This window comes from Rhamphochromis sp. 'chilingali' (assembly GCF_963969265.1).
Source record: "Rhamphochromis sp. 'chilingali' genome assembly, chromosome: 8".
Taxonomy (NCBI): domain Eukaryota; kingdom Metazoa; phylum Chordata; class Actinopteri; order Cichliformes; family Cichlidae; genus Rhamphochromis; species Rhamphochromis sp. 'chilingali'.
The window spans coordinates 26,236,882-26,254,263 of NC_137935.1; the positions used below are offsets into that span (position 1 = coordinate 26,236,882).

The following is a 17,382-nucleotide window of genomic DNA, read 5'->3' on the forward strand; positions in this document are numbered from 1 at the left end:
CTCGATAAAAGTTAACGTGAGTGCTCTCGTGGTCAGGAACAAATGTAATCGCATGGCAGGATGCTGTAAAAGGACCAAATTTCAGCCAGGAGAACAACTGAGATAATCCATCCACAATACGAGGTTAGTCATTCATATACTGCTGCATGGGCTGGGCTGTAGTTACATCATAAGGTTTTAAAAATTGAGCTTAAATAAATCATTAGTGGTAATAAAAGCCGAGGGAGGTCAACAATGATCACCGACTGTTTTAGGAGATTTTTGAGATTAAATAGAAGAAAATACATAACATTAAACATGTTAACAACACAAAAGCCATATTAAACGCAGACTACTTTAGGCCCGGAAGTAGGATTCGTCACATCATCAGTTAACGACCGGATTGTCCCAGTCGGGTTGACGTCTGCACATTGACTTGATTCTTTTCTTTCTCAGTCATTCTGTTGTAGATTTGCTGACGTCCTTGGAATCACTGCATGATTGCATGACGCATCAAAGCTTTATCTGTCAGACAGATGGCCTCACATTTGAGTTTAGAATACTTTGGTACACAGAGGAGTTCGTGGTCGATTCAATGACAGCAAGGTGCCCGGGTCCTGTGGCTACAGAACATCATCACCTCTCCACCACAGTGTATGACAGTTGTTGTGAGGTTTTTGTGCTGACATGATGTGTTTGGTTTTTCCAAACATGTTGCTGTGTGTAACTGTCAAACATCTCCACTTTGATCTTATCTGTCTAAAGAACTGTGGTCCAGAAGTCTCCCAGCCTCTTAATGATACTGTCATGAACTTTAATATTTAACAGTGAACTGAGGCCTGTAGAGTCTGAGATGTAGCTCTTGAGTTTTTGCAGTTTTTCTGATCACTGTATGGTCGAATTTTACCTTTTTAAATTCCTGTGGAAGCAGTAAGTGTGTACTTAGTTATTCACAGGACTGCATATAACATAATGTAGTATATACATGCACCACTAGCACCGTTTCCAAATCAGGCTTCACCAAACCTAATGCCATACCCTACCTACAAGTGTCCTGTTACACATAGATCGTACTTCATTTTGTTCTGATGTGCCATTGTCATTGATTCTGCTGCCAAATCCAATTGATGGTTTCAAAACTGCTTCCAGAAAAAATCTCGGTGACTGACTCAACCTTTACTGGAAACCTTAGGGACAACATTAAAAAAGAGCAAGATTAAATTCCAAAAATAATAATAATAATGGATTGGATTTATAAAGCGCTTTTCAAGGCACCCAAAGCGCTTTACAATACCACTATTCATTCACTCTCACATTCACACACTGGTGGAGGCAAGCTACGGTTGTAGCCACAGCTGCCCTGGGGCAGACTGACAGAAGCGAGGCTGCCATATCGCGCCATCGGCCCCTCTGGCCAACACCAGTAGGCGGTAGGGTAAAGTGTCTTGCCCAAGGACACAACGACCACGACAGAGAGCCCGGGGATTGAACCGGCGACCTTCCGGTTACAGATACGCTTCCCAACCCCCTGAGCCACGGTCGCCAAAAATATATCCTTATGTAGTAAAGTTTTAAATAAGAGAAGAAATATAAGCTGGAAAGTGTTGCAGTAGAGCTGCATAAATGATGCCACACATGTACAAAGGCCATGACAGCCACATATGTATTAGCTAACATGCTTCCCTAATCTCGCCCTATGATGTCACCAGAACCTCCAGTTGCACCCTTGAGAAATGCTGCCTTGATTTGACAAACTTTCACTAAGCCTCAAAATTCCATTTATAGCAATGACACTCAAAATTTCACAGTGTGATGAACGTCTCTCTTTTCCAGAAAATGAGATGAAAATTTCTGTCTTCGCTGATTGAATGTGGGAGGATGACACTTAGATGGGGCTTTCCATATTTTTGAAAGAAGTCGATTTGTCTTCCCGAGATTACCAAATGTGCTCAAATCCACACGTGGAGAGAAAACTGATGTAATCACCATATATTTTTATTCCCCTTTCTCTTCTGCTGCTTGCCAGTTAAGTGAGTGCAACAGCATGTTGTCCAAGTGAAAATACTGAACAGCCCAGGGAGCGCAGGATAAGAGGACACACTTGGTATGTGCCGTATTCAGGCATGTCCACACATACACGCACACACACACACTGAACTGGTCATTAACGCACACTTCAAAGACATTCCAGTAGTTGAACTCAACAGTATATCATAAAGTATTATGGAGTTGTACCAACCACGGGCTGCACTCCATAATAAGTTGAAGTGAAAAGCGCTTTTCCTTTTTAGCTTTAAAAAATGAAACAAGTTCTCTCTCTCTCTGTGTGTGTGTGTGTGTGTGTGTGTGTGTGTGTGTGTGTGTGTGTGTGTGTGTGTGTGTGTGTGTGTGTGTAACCTCTGAGTCTACTCTGGCCAAGTCAGCAAGTTCTTTTAATTAATTAATTTTTTAATCATTGTAGCACAACCATATAAAGTATTATAAAGTCAAATCTTGGCTGGGTGCCGCTTGCTATATGAACAGCATGCATACATGTAAATATGTGAACGGACATGTGGGAAAAAAAAGCCATCTAAAAGTAAAATATTCCAGTTTTTTCAGGGAGATGAGTTGAGTGTATTTCTGTCATTTACTGTAACTTCAGCTAAAAAACTGGACAGCTTTCAGTTGGACAACTAAGTTCCCAGGGGATGGTTCTGAGTTTCCGTCTTGGCCTTGAATACGTTATTGCAGTCTTGTTTTATGACCACGTTCCTTTACGTGAAAACATGTTCATGTGCCATGAACTGTACTGCCATGACTAAAGCCGCGAAATACATTTCCTGTAAATCCAGTCTGGCTGCATAAATGCAATCATTTCCAGTACAGAACAAGTGCAATAAATCTTGCATTTGTTCCATACTGAATGAAGCAATTCAGGTCATTTTCTGCTAAAATGACCTGAATTGGGCAACAGTTTGGCTTTTCAAAAAAACTATTTCAGTAGCTACATATTACAACCCATATTGGAAAAAAATGGTAACACTGCATTAAGTATAAACAACAGAATACAATAATTTCTTAATTACTTCATTACTAAAAATTCTATATTTACCTAAAAATTAGAGAATAAATATCAAAAAAGCCACTTTGAATTTGTTGCCAGCGACATGCTTTGAACATACTGAAGCACATGGCATGCAACGTGGACATCTATGAAGGCACCATCATTGGTGAATGATATGATGCATACAGGTTTAGGAGCGGGAAATTCTGCCAATCAGATTGCACCTTCTTTTGGGAATTCCTTTCCGAATTCTGCAAGACAGATCAAAACTCCATGCTTTGTGTATTCCAACAACAGTGCTCTGGATTAAAAGATTTGTGGTATTAAACTGGAAAAGAAATATAAGGCAAAGAATGTCCTAAATCAGCGGTCCCCAACCCCCAGGCCTCGGACCGGTACCAGTCCGAGGCTCAAAACTCAAAATGAGGATCTAGTTTTGTTTTGTTTTTAATGCTATTCTCATTATACATGCTCCCCCTAGGCTTAATTTAAAAAAATATAAGATTTCTCGTCACATCTATGCCGATGATATAAAAATATATTTTCAGTTAGATCATGACGACATTGCTCCGTCGTTGCACTGCTTCCTCGAGTGCATGGGAGAAGTCAGAGAATGGCTTTCGGGCAACTCCCTTATCCTGAATGAAAAGAAAACAGAAATTGTGGTGTTTGGCAACCATATCCCCCGGGGCCTATTAGCTGATACCCTTGGTTCCTTTGCCACTTCTCTCTCTGACTCGGTTGTTTTAAATTTAACAAACAAGTGTCCTCAGTAATCAGTAATGTACATGTTCTGATTTTTATCTGTTGTGTGTTTTAATCAGAGCCAGGTGCCATAATAATGTGCTGGGTTAACTGAACTGTTTAAATACAAAAGAGTCATTTGGGCAGATTTGTACTCATCAGGTAGATGTAATACCGCTTTGACAACAAACTAAATTATCTGAAATAAATGCAAGGTGCAAAAAATCTGTAAAGGTGGTGTCTATCATCCATCCATCCATCCTCTTCCGCTTATCCTTTTCAGGATCTCAAGGGTGCTGGAGCCTATCCCAGCTGTCTTAGGGCGAGAAGCAGAGCTCCCCCTGGACAGGTCGCCAATCTGCCGCAGGGCTTGGTGTCAATCATTTTATTTAAAAAATGTACTTTTATTCAACGTAATATACTCTTTCTAAAAGGACTGTTAGAAAACAAAAACTATAACATCTGTCCAAGTCTGATCAAGACAGCCATGCATAGAAGAAACATGTATATATATACACAGTATGGTGTAGTCCAAAAGTCTTGTTATACACCTCACTTCTTTATATTTTGTCAGGGGAATGTGACACAGGTGCAGTGATTTATTGAATCATGTGCAAATATTCATCAAAATACAGACTGAAAGACAAAAAACAGAGTCCATACAATTCAAACAGGACTGAAAGTATGTATGACCACCTTTACTCTTCAACACAGTCTGAATATTTCTTTAAGCAGTCTTCAGGAATATTTCTCCAGGCTCCTTGAAGGACATTCAAAGCTCTTCTCTGGATGTTGGCTGCATTTATGTTCTCTGTCGACATGAGATTAATGTGCATGCTACAGTAATGTTGAGGTCCAGACTCTGGGAGGCCGATCCATGACTGATAAGTGCCATTGTGTGTTTTCAACTCAATTCAATTCATATAGTGCCAATAGTCACCTCAAGGTCCTTTATATTGGAACATAAAGACCCTACAATCATATAAAGATATGCTTTTACTGCATTGGCAGTGCATTTGGGATCACTGTTGTGCTGGAAAATGAAGCTGTTAGATATCAGATGTTTTCCAGCTGGTATCGTATGGTGGATCAAAATCTGATGGTACTTTTCTGCATTCATAATTCTATCAGTTTCGATAAGATATCGATGAGGATTTGAACCAAGAATTTTAAATCTGGATTCATCAGACTTGCTGCTACTGATTTTCAGTCCAGTTCTTGTCTAATTTGCTGTACTTCAGACTTTTCTCCCTTTTTCCTCACAGCCACCCTGCCACTGAGTCCAATTCTGGTGGTCTTTGTTGGATTTTTCCCCCTATTTCTTAAGGACATAAAGACATTTAACAGTATCTTAATATCTTATGGACACTTAAGTAGGGATGGGTATCGTTTAGGTTTTATCCGATACCGGTGCCAAATCAGTACTTTTGAAACGGTGCCGGTGCTTAAACGGTGCTCAAACCGGTGCTTAAAGAATGGAGAACACAAAATTGGTCCAAAAACCTCTCATGTTCAGCTGGTTTTTTGTAAAAAGATAACAATGTTAGCCTTTTCTGCAGCTATGGGGCATATATGGTATCACTCTTGGCTGGAAGCAGTGCTTAAACAATGGAAAAAACACAAACTTTGTCCAAAAACCTCTCATGTTTAACTGTTTCCCTCTTTTTCTTTGGTCATTTTAGCCTTTTTGGCCAGAGTGAAGGGAGTATCTGTCATCAAACAAGAAGACAGCCGCATGTAGCTATGATGATGTTTGCTAGTTCACCTTACATGCATTAATGTAATAACGTGGTTAGCCTACTCAACGTAAATTACACACGAACAACATGAAGCTACTCACGCAGAGAAGAATGGCTGCTGCTGTATCATCATCCGTCATCATTTCTGCTACACTGGCAGGGCTAGGGGCCAGGACTCTCCTCTTCGGGTTTTTGGGGATGTTGCTAACTCCGGGTCCGATAACAGGCAACCCACCCGCAGTAGATGTGCTCGATGTGAGGTCTCACAGCAAGCTATCAAATACGGCGCATTTCTGGGCTTTTAAAAAAACGCTATGCATCGCCAGGTGTTTCATCGGATTTGAGGTGTTGCCTCCTTTGACAGTATCACAGTATCAGCTTAAAGCACTTGTTGCAGGCTGCTGAGTTTGCATATTTTGCTGTGAAGTACAGCCAGACTTTTGACCGCTTCGCCTTGGACATTTTTAATCTGTAGCTCTGCTCTAAAAGAACGTACGTACCTGGACCCGCCTACTATCCTCGGAAACGTAAAATGATTGGCTAGAAGTGTATCACAGCTCAGGAAAAAAAAGCACCGAAATAAAGCACCGAAATGTGCGCTGCTTTTCGGTCTGGTTACTACCGTTTATATGGCACCGGACACCGGTACCCATCCCTACACCTAAGATACTTCTGCTACTATCTGCCATAGATAATTTTTTAGGCCTTCTACCTCTTGTTCTGTCTTCCACTTCTCTGGTTTCCTTAGTTTTTGTAAGGACACCCTGAAAATACTATTTTGACAGACATAAAACACTATTTTATGTCTGCTAAATTGTGCAGAGTTGACAAAGTACAGACTCTCTTTACTTAGAAAGTCCAGATATTTGTTTAAAAATGTAGGAAGTAAAAGTAAAAAGTTGTCAGAAAAAATCTTCTTCAGTACAGCAGCACAGTGTTTGCGCTTGGTCATTTGTTATCGTTGGCATTTTATGTAGATTCAACTTAATAAATGAGGACATGTGTTATATGTTGTTGTGACAGGCCGCTGGTAACAAAGTGCCTAAAGATACCATTTGAAAATGGGTTGTTGCGAAGTTATCTGTTATGTGTAGACAACACTGCTTCATCCTGTGAGTTTTTTTTATGATGATTCATAGGGCAGTGCTAAGTGGCTAAAAAAAACCAAAAAAACATTTCTCTGCAAATGCTACAACGACTGGACTGAATCAAAGTGAAAAAGCAGCCAATGTCCTAAGAAAAAGTTCGAAACACATGGAGAACAGCTGCTCAAGAGCACTTGAAAAATGAGAACAAACTCTGGCAAAATACAAAGACGTTGGGAGTGGCTCTGGACTTTTGCACAGTACTGTAGGCACACACAGACACACACAGAGCCCCACAGGGACACAGGGTATCACTGTTCCCCTTCTAAATCCTCCTGTAATGAAGAGAAACTGGCACGAGTCTAAAAAGGTAACCATCCATTCCTTGCAGTCATTCAGCCAGGTCAGTGAATGCACCGGTTAGCAGCGGAGCGCAAAGAATGGAGTTCAATTGGCTTCTGTATTGTTTATATCAAGGAGTCTTGAAATGAGCCATATAAATGTCAATACCACTTAAATGTATGAAGATCATTTGTTTAAACAGACTTCTCATTAATCTCATCTGATTTCTGATTATTATAAAGAGCCACATCCAAGTGGACTGTGATCTGTGTGTTATTCCAAGTATCCACAGCTGGCCTGAACATTAGGGTTAGCCAATCTAGACCTGTAGTCCATCTATTTGAGATGTTGCCACACACACAGACAGAGGCAGCGTCTTTAGTTATACCTGCCTTTTATAAGAATTTTCTCATTAGATAAAGCGAAAGAAAACCTCACAAAACTTGAATATGGCTTTCTGCTGATTCTCTAATTATTTATTTAACGCTACAATACAACAGTAAATGTCCTAGTGATCTCTCATGTATGCATGGCACAAAGTAAAAGTTCCTCAGTATTTTTTAATAAATGATATTTAAACATCTACAAAAATGCGAAGAAATGTTTAGCTTAAAACACGTTTCATGCTCTGTCTGATTGATGGCTCCTACCCGTTTAGCCTGGTTCATAGCTCGTTACTTGCTTTCATATCTGGGCCAACTTGGACTTCATTCCATTAAGATGAAGTGAACACACTTCACTTAAGCACATTCTGTGCGCTGCAGCTACATCTATCGCCACGCTCTCACAGACGGATGAGGCTACATACCACTGATGTTACTCTCACTCACTCGCGCACACATGGAGGTCATGTGCCTCGAAGGCATTCTGAGGGAAAACATCCCATGGAGCTCCCCAGAGAGAGAAAACTGTGCCCAAGAGAGCTGGTGAGATGACATGAAATGAGAAAGCAATCTTTTAAAATCCCACTTTAGTTGTTGTTCATTCCTCTGAAGACAGAAAAGGATGGGAGCCATTCAGGGGAAACCGCAGGAGGACAAAGTGTGTGAGGCAAAGTGTGTAATTTCAATGTTTGACGATATGCAAGAGCGGAAATGTACAGTGAAGTGTTTATAAAGGTGGAGGGCTTCAATTTTCAGATAAGAAGAGCTCATTTCTTCATTCCTTCTATTCTCAGTGCCCGTCTTAGCGTGCATATATGTGTGCGTGTGTGTACCTGTAGCTTTCTCAGGGTTGTTACACATGAAGCAGAGCCAGCCTCCTTCCTCCTCACTGTATCCAAACAAGTCGAAGAAGCGCACCTCTTCTAGCTGGATCTGAAGGTTGTCCAGGTCCTGAAGGCAAACGGAAAGGAAACAAATACATGGAACAACTGAGCATCTCAAATACTAAACTGTCCTATTTAAACTTTGTATCTGCTGTGATCAATAGTGACTGCCTCCATCCAAAGCAGCGGACAGTGCACAAGAGAGAGTAAGAACAGGATGCGGGCAGGGTGGAGCGGGTGGAGAGGAGTGTGAGGGATGATTTGTAACATAGAGATACCAGCAAGTGAGAAAGGGTAGATTTACAAGATGGCATGCTATGATGCATTGTTTGAGGTGTTGGCAATACCAAAAAGACAGGAGGCAGAGCTGTAGGTGCATATGTTCATACTGGGAGTGACCAGGATGGATAAGATAAGGAATGAGTACATCAGCGGGACAGCTCAGCTCCCATTTCTCTATGTAATGAGAAATATCACGGAGAGATCAGGCATCTGTGCTGAAGCAGAAGAATTTAACATTAGAAAAAACTGAGTGGTGTCCAAGATGGATCATTGGAAGCTTTGGAATGTGCATGAAAAAGGCAAAAAAACACGTACAAAAATTAGGCTCGGGCTGAATTAAAAAGAAGAAAGCAGGTAAAGGACGAGGACCAGCTGAGGACCATAAGATGACTTAGCCAAAACAGGAAGGTGAAAGTTACAACATCATTCTTAGATTTATAGTCTACATAGTATTTATTAATGCATTTAATTAATCAATTTTCACTTCTTTGTTTTTCTCACTGTTGTATATATACCTGTTTATACTCTCTCGTGTTATAAAACCCCTTGTGATTGAGCGAGTGAAAGAAAGTCAGGCACAGGTTAAAGTCCCGAAAAAAAGTTTTTTTATTTAACCCAAAAACAAAGGTGGTTAAATTATACAAAAAAATCAAAATCTTGTGCCCATAAAAGAGGTCAAAGTAATAGAAATCTACTCAAAGTTAACAACAAACAATACTGGCAACTCAAACAAACTGACCTCCCTAAATGAGACAAAGAAACTTAAATAGGGCTGATCAGCCCACAAAAACACACAAAACCTAACTGAAACTAACATAACGAACTCCATTTCCCCCCCATGATCCAGAGCTATGGAATGAGCCAATTTGCAGTTCTCCATCTAGGCTTGCTCCGCCCCCTTTTCACCTCTTGGCTCATCAATCAAGGGACCGGAGCAGCTGTAACTGAGGTAACTCAAAAACAAAGAGATTAAATCATACATAACAGTGTAACTTTAACTTTATTGTAGACTGTACTATTTTCATCCTTTATCATGCTGCTATAAAACAACAATTTCTTTTGTGGGATCCATAAAGTATCTACTTATCTAACTATCTGTCATAAATGTTAAATATATTCTTTTTAATAAAAAAGAATAAAAAACATTTCATTAAAAGATGTGTTTAAGTGGGTTAAAACAATCATGATCAAGTTCATGGAAGAATTCTTGCACTGATTGCTGCACTTTTCCGGAGCTTTTCCTGAGCTGCTGGCGTAGCTCCGGATTGCTGTTATTATTATACTCGTCACTTTGTGGTTTACATGCAACACACAGACCCTTGCACGAAAAGCACTAAAAGACCTTTCAAAGAGTTTACAGAATTACCGAATGACAGCAACGTCAGGAAGAAGGAACACGAGAAGCTCGAGAAATACCAAGGGCTCACAGAAGAACTCGAGAAGATGTGGAAGGTGAAGGCAACAGTGGTCCCAGTGGTAACCGGAGCACTCGGTGCAGTCACCCCCAGGCTGGGAGGAGTGGTTCCCACTCCCAGGAACAACATTTGAGATCTCTGTCTAGAAGAGCGCCGTCCTAGGAACAGCTAAGACACTGCGCAGGCCCCTCAAGCCCCCGGGCCCCTGGGAGAGCACCCGAGCTTGAAGGATGAACCACCCGCAGCGGCGAGCGGGGGATTTTTATATATATCTATGTTTTATTTAGATTATACTAACATTCCTGTGGTTGTTAAACAGCTCAGGGCATAAGCAAATACAAAATCACACATGCATAAGGGATTCTTAACTCTAAGAAGTAGCTACTTAACAAAAATCCTGAAAATATCAACTTTGCATCTGTGTCAGAAGAGCAAACAATGGAAGACTAGACCCCCACCAGAAATCCCACAAGACCTCCTGCACATGGTAAGAGTTATACTTCACTTTGAATTCACACAAACACACTTCAGTGACACTTGACATATTTCTTTTTTTCTTCCTTGGAGAAAAACATGAAAATGATCGATCACTACCATTAGTTTTGTTTTGTTTTTTTACATATACCGTACATTTACCATAAATTTACATTATCTTTAACTAAAACCATGTTTCTGCAGTGCTGTTATGTGGTTTCCCAGATCTCTTTTATCATGATTGCACAGTTCAAATACCCCAGAAACAAACCTACCACATACACGCGGCTCCAGGATTTCTCTAAAAACAGCTCTTGCACACTGATCATCAGTAAAACTTCTGACTTCAGCAAGCAGGCTAACAAATGCAGATGGATTTAAATGACTATAAGAAAAAACTGAATGTAGCTACACTGTGCTGAGCTACTAGTGTGTTTTAATTTATCCCCCTTGATGTTAAAAAGGAAAGATGTCACATCTGATTTTTTATGTTATTACTACTTAAATGACTAAAAATGAAGGGGATTTGCCTGCAGATACAGATAAACCCAGACCATATGTGGTTTGGGAGAGACCGAACATCTGTGGGTTTACGCCAACATTAATATACTCATAACGTGCAGTGGACTGAGTGGTCTTCAGGAGATGTAAGCTTCAAAATGAACAAATGCAGAAAAAGATTTGCAAAAGAAAAGCAGGAGCGAAAGACAAGAAAGTTAGTGAAAGGATAAAAGAGAAGACGAGGAGATGAGAGTCGAATGGTATGACAAATATGTTACCCGACTGTTTTCGCAATATACTGTTTTATACTTGTACTCTGCTACACTGCAGAGGTACCAAATATGTTAGAAAATACAGTGCACATCTTCCCCCCACACGTAGTTCCACTGTGTTTCATAATTACGCTAATACGTTCCTAATATGTTGCTATCTGGAAATATAGGAGAGCGTTTATTGTTTTAACTGATTATAATATGTTAGCAGGATTTAGCTAAAGTATCTAACGTTGGCCATCTGCAGCTCCAGGCAGTATTTCCAGGAAATGTCAGTAAGCTGCACCTCTGAGCTTCAAACTGGCTCCAATGTAAACCCACAGAGGGTGTCACGACTTTTTACAGCCGTCTTTAAATAGCGTCAAAGGTGGGGTTATCTACCAAATGTTAATATAGTTAAAGAACCACTCCACCCGTTTTAAAAGGAGTGCTTATCAGGCTGTGGTAGCATTTGATTATATATTAAAAATATATGTTCATGCATTACAATTACAAATCAAATCTTGCTCTATCAGCAGTCACATCATCCATAAACACTAGTGACCTCCTTCTACTGGCAGCCATACATGCCTGTTTTCTCTTCCCATCATTCACCATTTGTCTTGGTTTTGTTTGTCTTTTCTATGTCTTTCAGATCTGCGCAGGCTTTTTAAAAGTGTTTTCTGTCTAATTTGTCCTTCTTGTTCTTGAGTGTAATCAGTGGTTTGCAGCTTGTTGTAAATCCACTGTTTTCACATTCATGAAGGCATCTCTTAATTATAGACCTTGACACTCTTACCTCCCCGAGAGTGTTCTTGACTTGGTTTGATGTTGTGAAGCTGTTTTTCCATGGGAATAATCCTGTCGGCCACTTCGGTCGCGTTTTGTGGTACTTGAGGCATTTTTTGGTGTTGCTGAGCTGCTCAGTGAATTTATTGTTTTTAGATTTAGTCAGTCCGGATTTTTTTGTTCTCACTCTCTATCACACTGACAGGTTTATTTTGTTTTTTTTCCGGCCTAACGATGGCCTGCCTCACTTGCACTGACATCTCTCTTTGGACCTCATATTTAAAATTATAGTTAAAATATATTAAACACTTTGAATCATATCAAATATCCTGAACAGCAAATGCAAAAAAAACCCCAACAAATTGTAAAATTCCTTGAATTGAAGTTGGAAGTCTGCACTTCAATCACAAATTGGTGATGTACAAAGACAAAAATACACAAACCGCCTTTGTCCAGCAAATTATGAAACTGACCTGACCTGACGGTGTTGTTCTGTGGATGGATGAGAAACCAGAACGACTCATGAATCGTGTCGTAGTTTAGACTCACCTGAATCTCGTCTTTGTTGGCTTTACAAGTGAAAAAGAAAAAGCAGAAACAGCTTTTCTACGGACCTTCAAGGAGCCAACTACTGAAATAGCTTTAACATCGTTTACCGATGACACAGCAAACCTCTGAAAAGCAGCAACTGGAGACAGAAGCAGAGAGAAGATAAAAGGACCGGCTGTGAGTCAGAGGTTGAGCAACAGTGTCTAACAGTGAATGCAAACCCGACATCTGCTGCAAAATACAAGAAGAAATGAATGACCAACAAAGAAAAATGAGTAAGATCAGATGTATTTGCTTCCAGAGCCCATTACAAGAATGCCTTAAACTCCAGCGTATGTGTCTAATCAAATTATCGCAACTGAAAGGCCGTAATGCACGGAACAAACATCCAGTATGTGTTTTCAAATGTGAGCTTTGATGCTGCTGAGGTTGGAGAGATGAATTTGCAGCCGGGCAACAGCTTGTGTGGACAAACATGGCCATGTTTGATTCATCAAGCCCCCAAAGGTGGATTCAATAAAGAGATGAAGAAACAAAGGCTGGATTATGTGCGTCTGAATGTAATCTGTCTGTCCTCGCAGAGATTTCACTAAACCCCCTTTGTGCACCTCTCTCTATCATTCCTCTCTCTCCTTTCATCATTTTGTTTAAGTTTACAATTATATTTTCATCAAGATTCGAGATTGCCAGTGCACATGGCTGACGGCAACTGCAACAATGCTCAATGTACCAAATCTGCAAAATGCGTCCTTAAGGTTGTTTTTGCCATTTAAAATCTTATCTTATTCATTTTTTTCTAACATAAATCCAGATATTCTAATAAACTGGGAATGATAAAAGATTTTTTAAGAAGCCAAACTGTTATTAACTCCAGAAATGGAGGGAAAAAATGTGGTTGATGAGGTTGTAAGAATAAAGGTGAAATTTCCGCAGAGAAAACTGAATGAGACTGAAGCAGGAAGGAGGAGGAGGGAGGGGAGTGTACGTCTGGAGAAAGGTGAGTGGATAAGAAGAGGGAGTGTTGGGAAGGGGGAGTGGAGGAGAGGCGGACTGAAGCAATAAACAGGGACGTGCTTTATTTCTGTTCCTGCGGACTTTCATCTGCGGCTCTGTCTGGCAGGCCGGGGTCCTGACTATAAAACTCCTTTCACACGGGCACACGCAGAGGTCAGCTGTCTCCTCTACCCTTGTTTCGTCCCCGAGCATCTTTATCTAATCACAGCCTCGGCCCCATCTTTATCTTCGAGTACCCCGCCTTCCTCCCTCCTCTCCCTCCATCAAAAGTTATCTTCACCACAGTTGTATCAACAAACTCTCACGCGCTGGGCAAACTGAGTGAAACAATACTTTTCAATCACCTCCTTCCACGGACTTTGCTCTGTCTCCTTTCGTATCTTGTGCCATGTCTTCCTCTCACTATGTAAGATAATCCCCACTCCTTAAGTTTTCTCCTCGGCAAAGTTTACTCCTTGCTAACCGCCCCTTCAGTACCTCTCAGTTTCCTTTTCTCTTCATCTGCATCCCATCTGACCATCTTTGCTCCTCCCCACCCTTTCTGCTCCTCATTTCCTTCACTTTTATCCTTTTACATCTTTATTCTTTTAACCTTTTACTATTTTCCAACTTTATGTATTTGTAACTTGTAAAGCAAGTGTTATTAACTTGTTTAAGGTCCCCCCCCCCTCTTGCCCTTAGGCCCTCCATCCCCCCATTTTTGCTTCCACCAGCTTTTCTCTGTGTCATAAAACTACTAACCCAAAATGTCAGAAGCTAAACACAAGCCCCTCTTAAATCACCGAAGCCTTGTAAAGCCCTACGGTCTCCCTTTAAATCTTCCTGTCAGTACGGATGTAACTGGTAACCTTTTCTGTCTCACACATATAACAGCTTTCCTTGTCCCGCGGCTCTTCTCCTTGCTGTCAAATCATGTGCGATGCTGTTTGGCTGACAGTGACAGGAGAGAAGCTGTAGATCTCATTGAGGCGGAAAGAAAGCAAAGAGGCAGTGTGATGAATGTGGATGGAGAAAAGAGTAGTGGCTCTCTTTCTCCTCCTTACTCCTCTTAAATTACACCTTTGTTTTTTTTCTTTCACCTCAACACTAATTTTGCTTGTTTTGTGTTTCCGGATCACCAAAATCGAAGCTGTCAGCATCAGCATGTTTTTACATTCTGCTAAGATAATTTAGTAGTGGTGAGCAAACTTGTTTAAGTCTACCGGTGCAGTATTTGCCACTCCCCGTCAATACTTTGCACTAAGTGCATTTTAATGTGAAGGCAGTGATCTTAACCGTAACAATTAACAGTCCATTTACACAGTATAATTTCTTTCACAGACATTTGCACTTATGCATTGTTGGAATATTGTGCTGAAACTTTGCAGACCCTTTTCTAAATTCCCAGGCCAACAAATACAGCTGTTTAATCAATGTCCACGGTGTTGTAGCTGTTCTTGGTGTTTAGTATCCTCGCCAAGAAGGCTTCAACATGCAGACTGGAGGAGTTGGGGACTGAGACACCAACTTTCTAATTGCACGCAATCTGATCTGCCTCCTGAGCCTCAACTAACTACTACCAAGATACGCAGTATACAGTAATGCACCAACTTTAGGCAGTGGTGATTATAATTGTCATTGCCACATGTAAATCGTTCTAAAGCCCAGCAGTCACAGTCACTGGGTAAGCTGGTTTTCAGAGGGTGAATGCTGTGATCCATGACCTTTTCTAAAAACTTAACCATCTCATTTTTTCTATTGCTTTTTTAAAAAGCGAGTGAAAAGGAAAGACTCAGTGTGTCGAAACAAAGAGCAAAGCACAAAGATTCAGGGTCCATGTCAGGATACGCTGTGTGGAGTATGGTGGACGTTAGCGGAAATTAACCTACGGCAAAGATTTAATGCTGGAACAATCAAAGAAAAACACAGTCCAGGCGCCATGAGGAAAAGCAAACTACAGTGGGTAGCACTAGGGAACACATTAGGGAACAATAAATACAAAAGGTAATGAAGCTACAGTGGAACAGGGAACAGATCAGGGATAACGTGACAAGCACAAAGTACAAAAGACTACAAAAGTAAAACAGGATAAATACAACAAAATAAAATGACACGATCAAGACAAAAAATGTGGTATTTTGTAAATATAATAATAAACACAAATTCACTGTGTAATTGTGTAACTTTATTAGCAGCGTCCTCCTGAAATGCGCCAACAACATTGAGAGTAACGTCCTCCTCTCTGCCCCTTAATGCTCTCTGGTTGCTATGGTAACACATAAATATTTCTTTCAAAATAAGACACACAAATACAACACGGGAAAAGACCCAGGGAAACCGAGTTAACGTAAAAATCCTGAAAACCATCAATTTCGCACCCGAGCCTCAACTCTCGCGGTCCGGTACCAAACGACTCATGGACGGCCCGGGGGTTGGGGACCGCTGTACTAAGGTGATACACAGGGGCACAAGCGGGGAAGACTACAGGTTATACAAAACAAACATCAGGCAGAATGATCATGAACAAAACCAGAAACTGAAGCAAGGAACTAGGACTCAGTGACAGTAATAAATGTGGCACACAAGAAAATACGCTTTTAAAAGAGGGCCATAATCTGACAGGCACCTGATAAAACAGCAGTAATTGAGTGGGAAAGAGAGCTTACAGTTTTACTAACATGAAATAGTGAAAGTGAATGATCATCGTAAGTTGTAAAGTCACTGTTGTTGTTGGCACGTACAAGGGATTTGTCTGACCAAACACAACAACGAGCGTGTCAGCTGAAGCACTGTGTTATCAGCATGGCTATATGGCCCATAAATGTAAAAAATCACTGCATGTGTAGCTTCAGGGTCTGTGTTTTTATAGGCCTCCAGCTAAAACAAACAAGAGTTTAATGTGATCTAATTTAGGACTATTGAGATCATCAGGAAAGTAATTCGCTCGTGGATAATCAAATCAGACAGTGAGAGAGTGAGGTTGTTTACCCTATGGGTATGTATGTGACGCAGGTGTATAAGTGCTAAGCGCAGCTGTTTTAACATGTGGCGACATAAACGTGTCCACACACACTCCCAATTAAGTTTCCGTGATTGAACAACAAGAAAGCGACTGGGCAAAAACTGGAGAGTTCAAGGAGAAAAACCTGTTGACAAAAGAGAAAACAAAAGTTCGTCTCACGTGTGATGATTCCCAAGACTTTTGGAAAAAGATTCTGTGGACTCATAAGACAAAAACTGAACTTAGTAGAAGGTTTGAGTCCCGTTACAGCTACCATAAAACTAACACAGCAATTAAGTCAAATGTGGTGCTGGCAGTGTGATGATCTGGCGCCGACTTCCTGTAACTGATGGAACCATGAATTCTGCTCTCTACCAGAAAATCCAGAAGGAGAATGACCGACCGTCAGTTCATGACCTGAAGCTCAATCACACAGGGGTTATGCACCAAGACAATGATCCAAAACACACCAGTAAGTCCACCTCTGAATGGTTAAAACAAACAAAATGAAGGTTTTGGAGTGGCCTACTCAAAGTCCGGACTTAAATCAGATTGAGATGCTTTGGCACGACCTCAAACAGGCTGTTTATGTTGGAAAACCCTCCAGTGTGGCTGAATTAAAACAATTCTGCAAAGAAGAATTCCTCCACAGTGATGCAAAAGATGCATTGCCAGTTATCACAAACACTTGAGTGCAGCTTTTGCTGCTGCGAGTGGCACACCAAGTTATTAACGTTTAGAGGGCAGACAGGTTTGATTAAATAAATAAAATCATCATTTAAAACCTGCACTTTCTTTTTACTCAGCTTATCTTTGTCTAATGTTAAAATTTGACATGTAAGTGTGCAAAATATGCAAACAAACTAAGAACACAGGAAGAAGCCAAACACTTTTTCTCAGCACTGTAAGTGTACTTGTGTTTTTT

General features: G+C 40.7%; 1 protein-coding gene across 1 annotated transcript in view; it reads right to left on the reverse strand.

Moving 5' to 3' along the window:
• veph1 (ventricular zone expressed PH domain-containing 1) overlaps nt 1-17,382 on the reverse strand; it is a 90,562-nt gene that overhangs the window by 10,501 nt on the left and 62,679 nt on the right. The window contains exon 13 of the mRNA XM_080888854.1: nt 8,152-8,269. Within this exon, the coding sequence (XP_080744980.1) occupies nt 8,152-8,269 (118 nt within the window). The remainder of the gene's footprint in view (nt 1-8,151; nt 8,270-17,382) is intronic.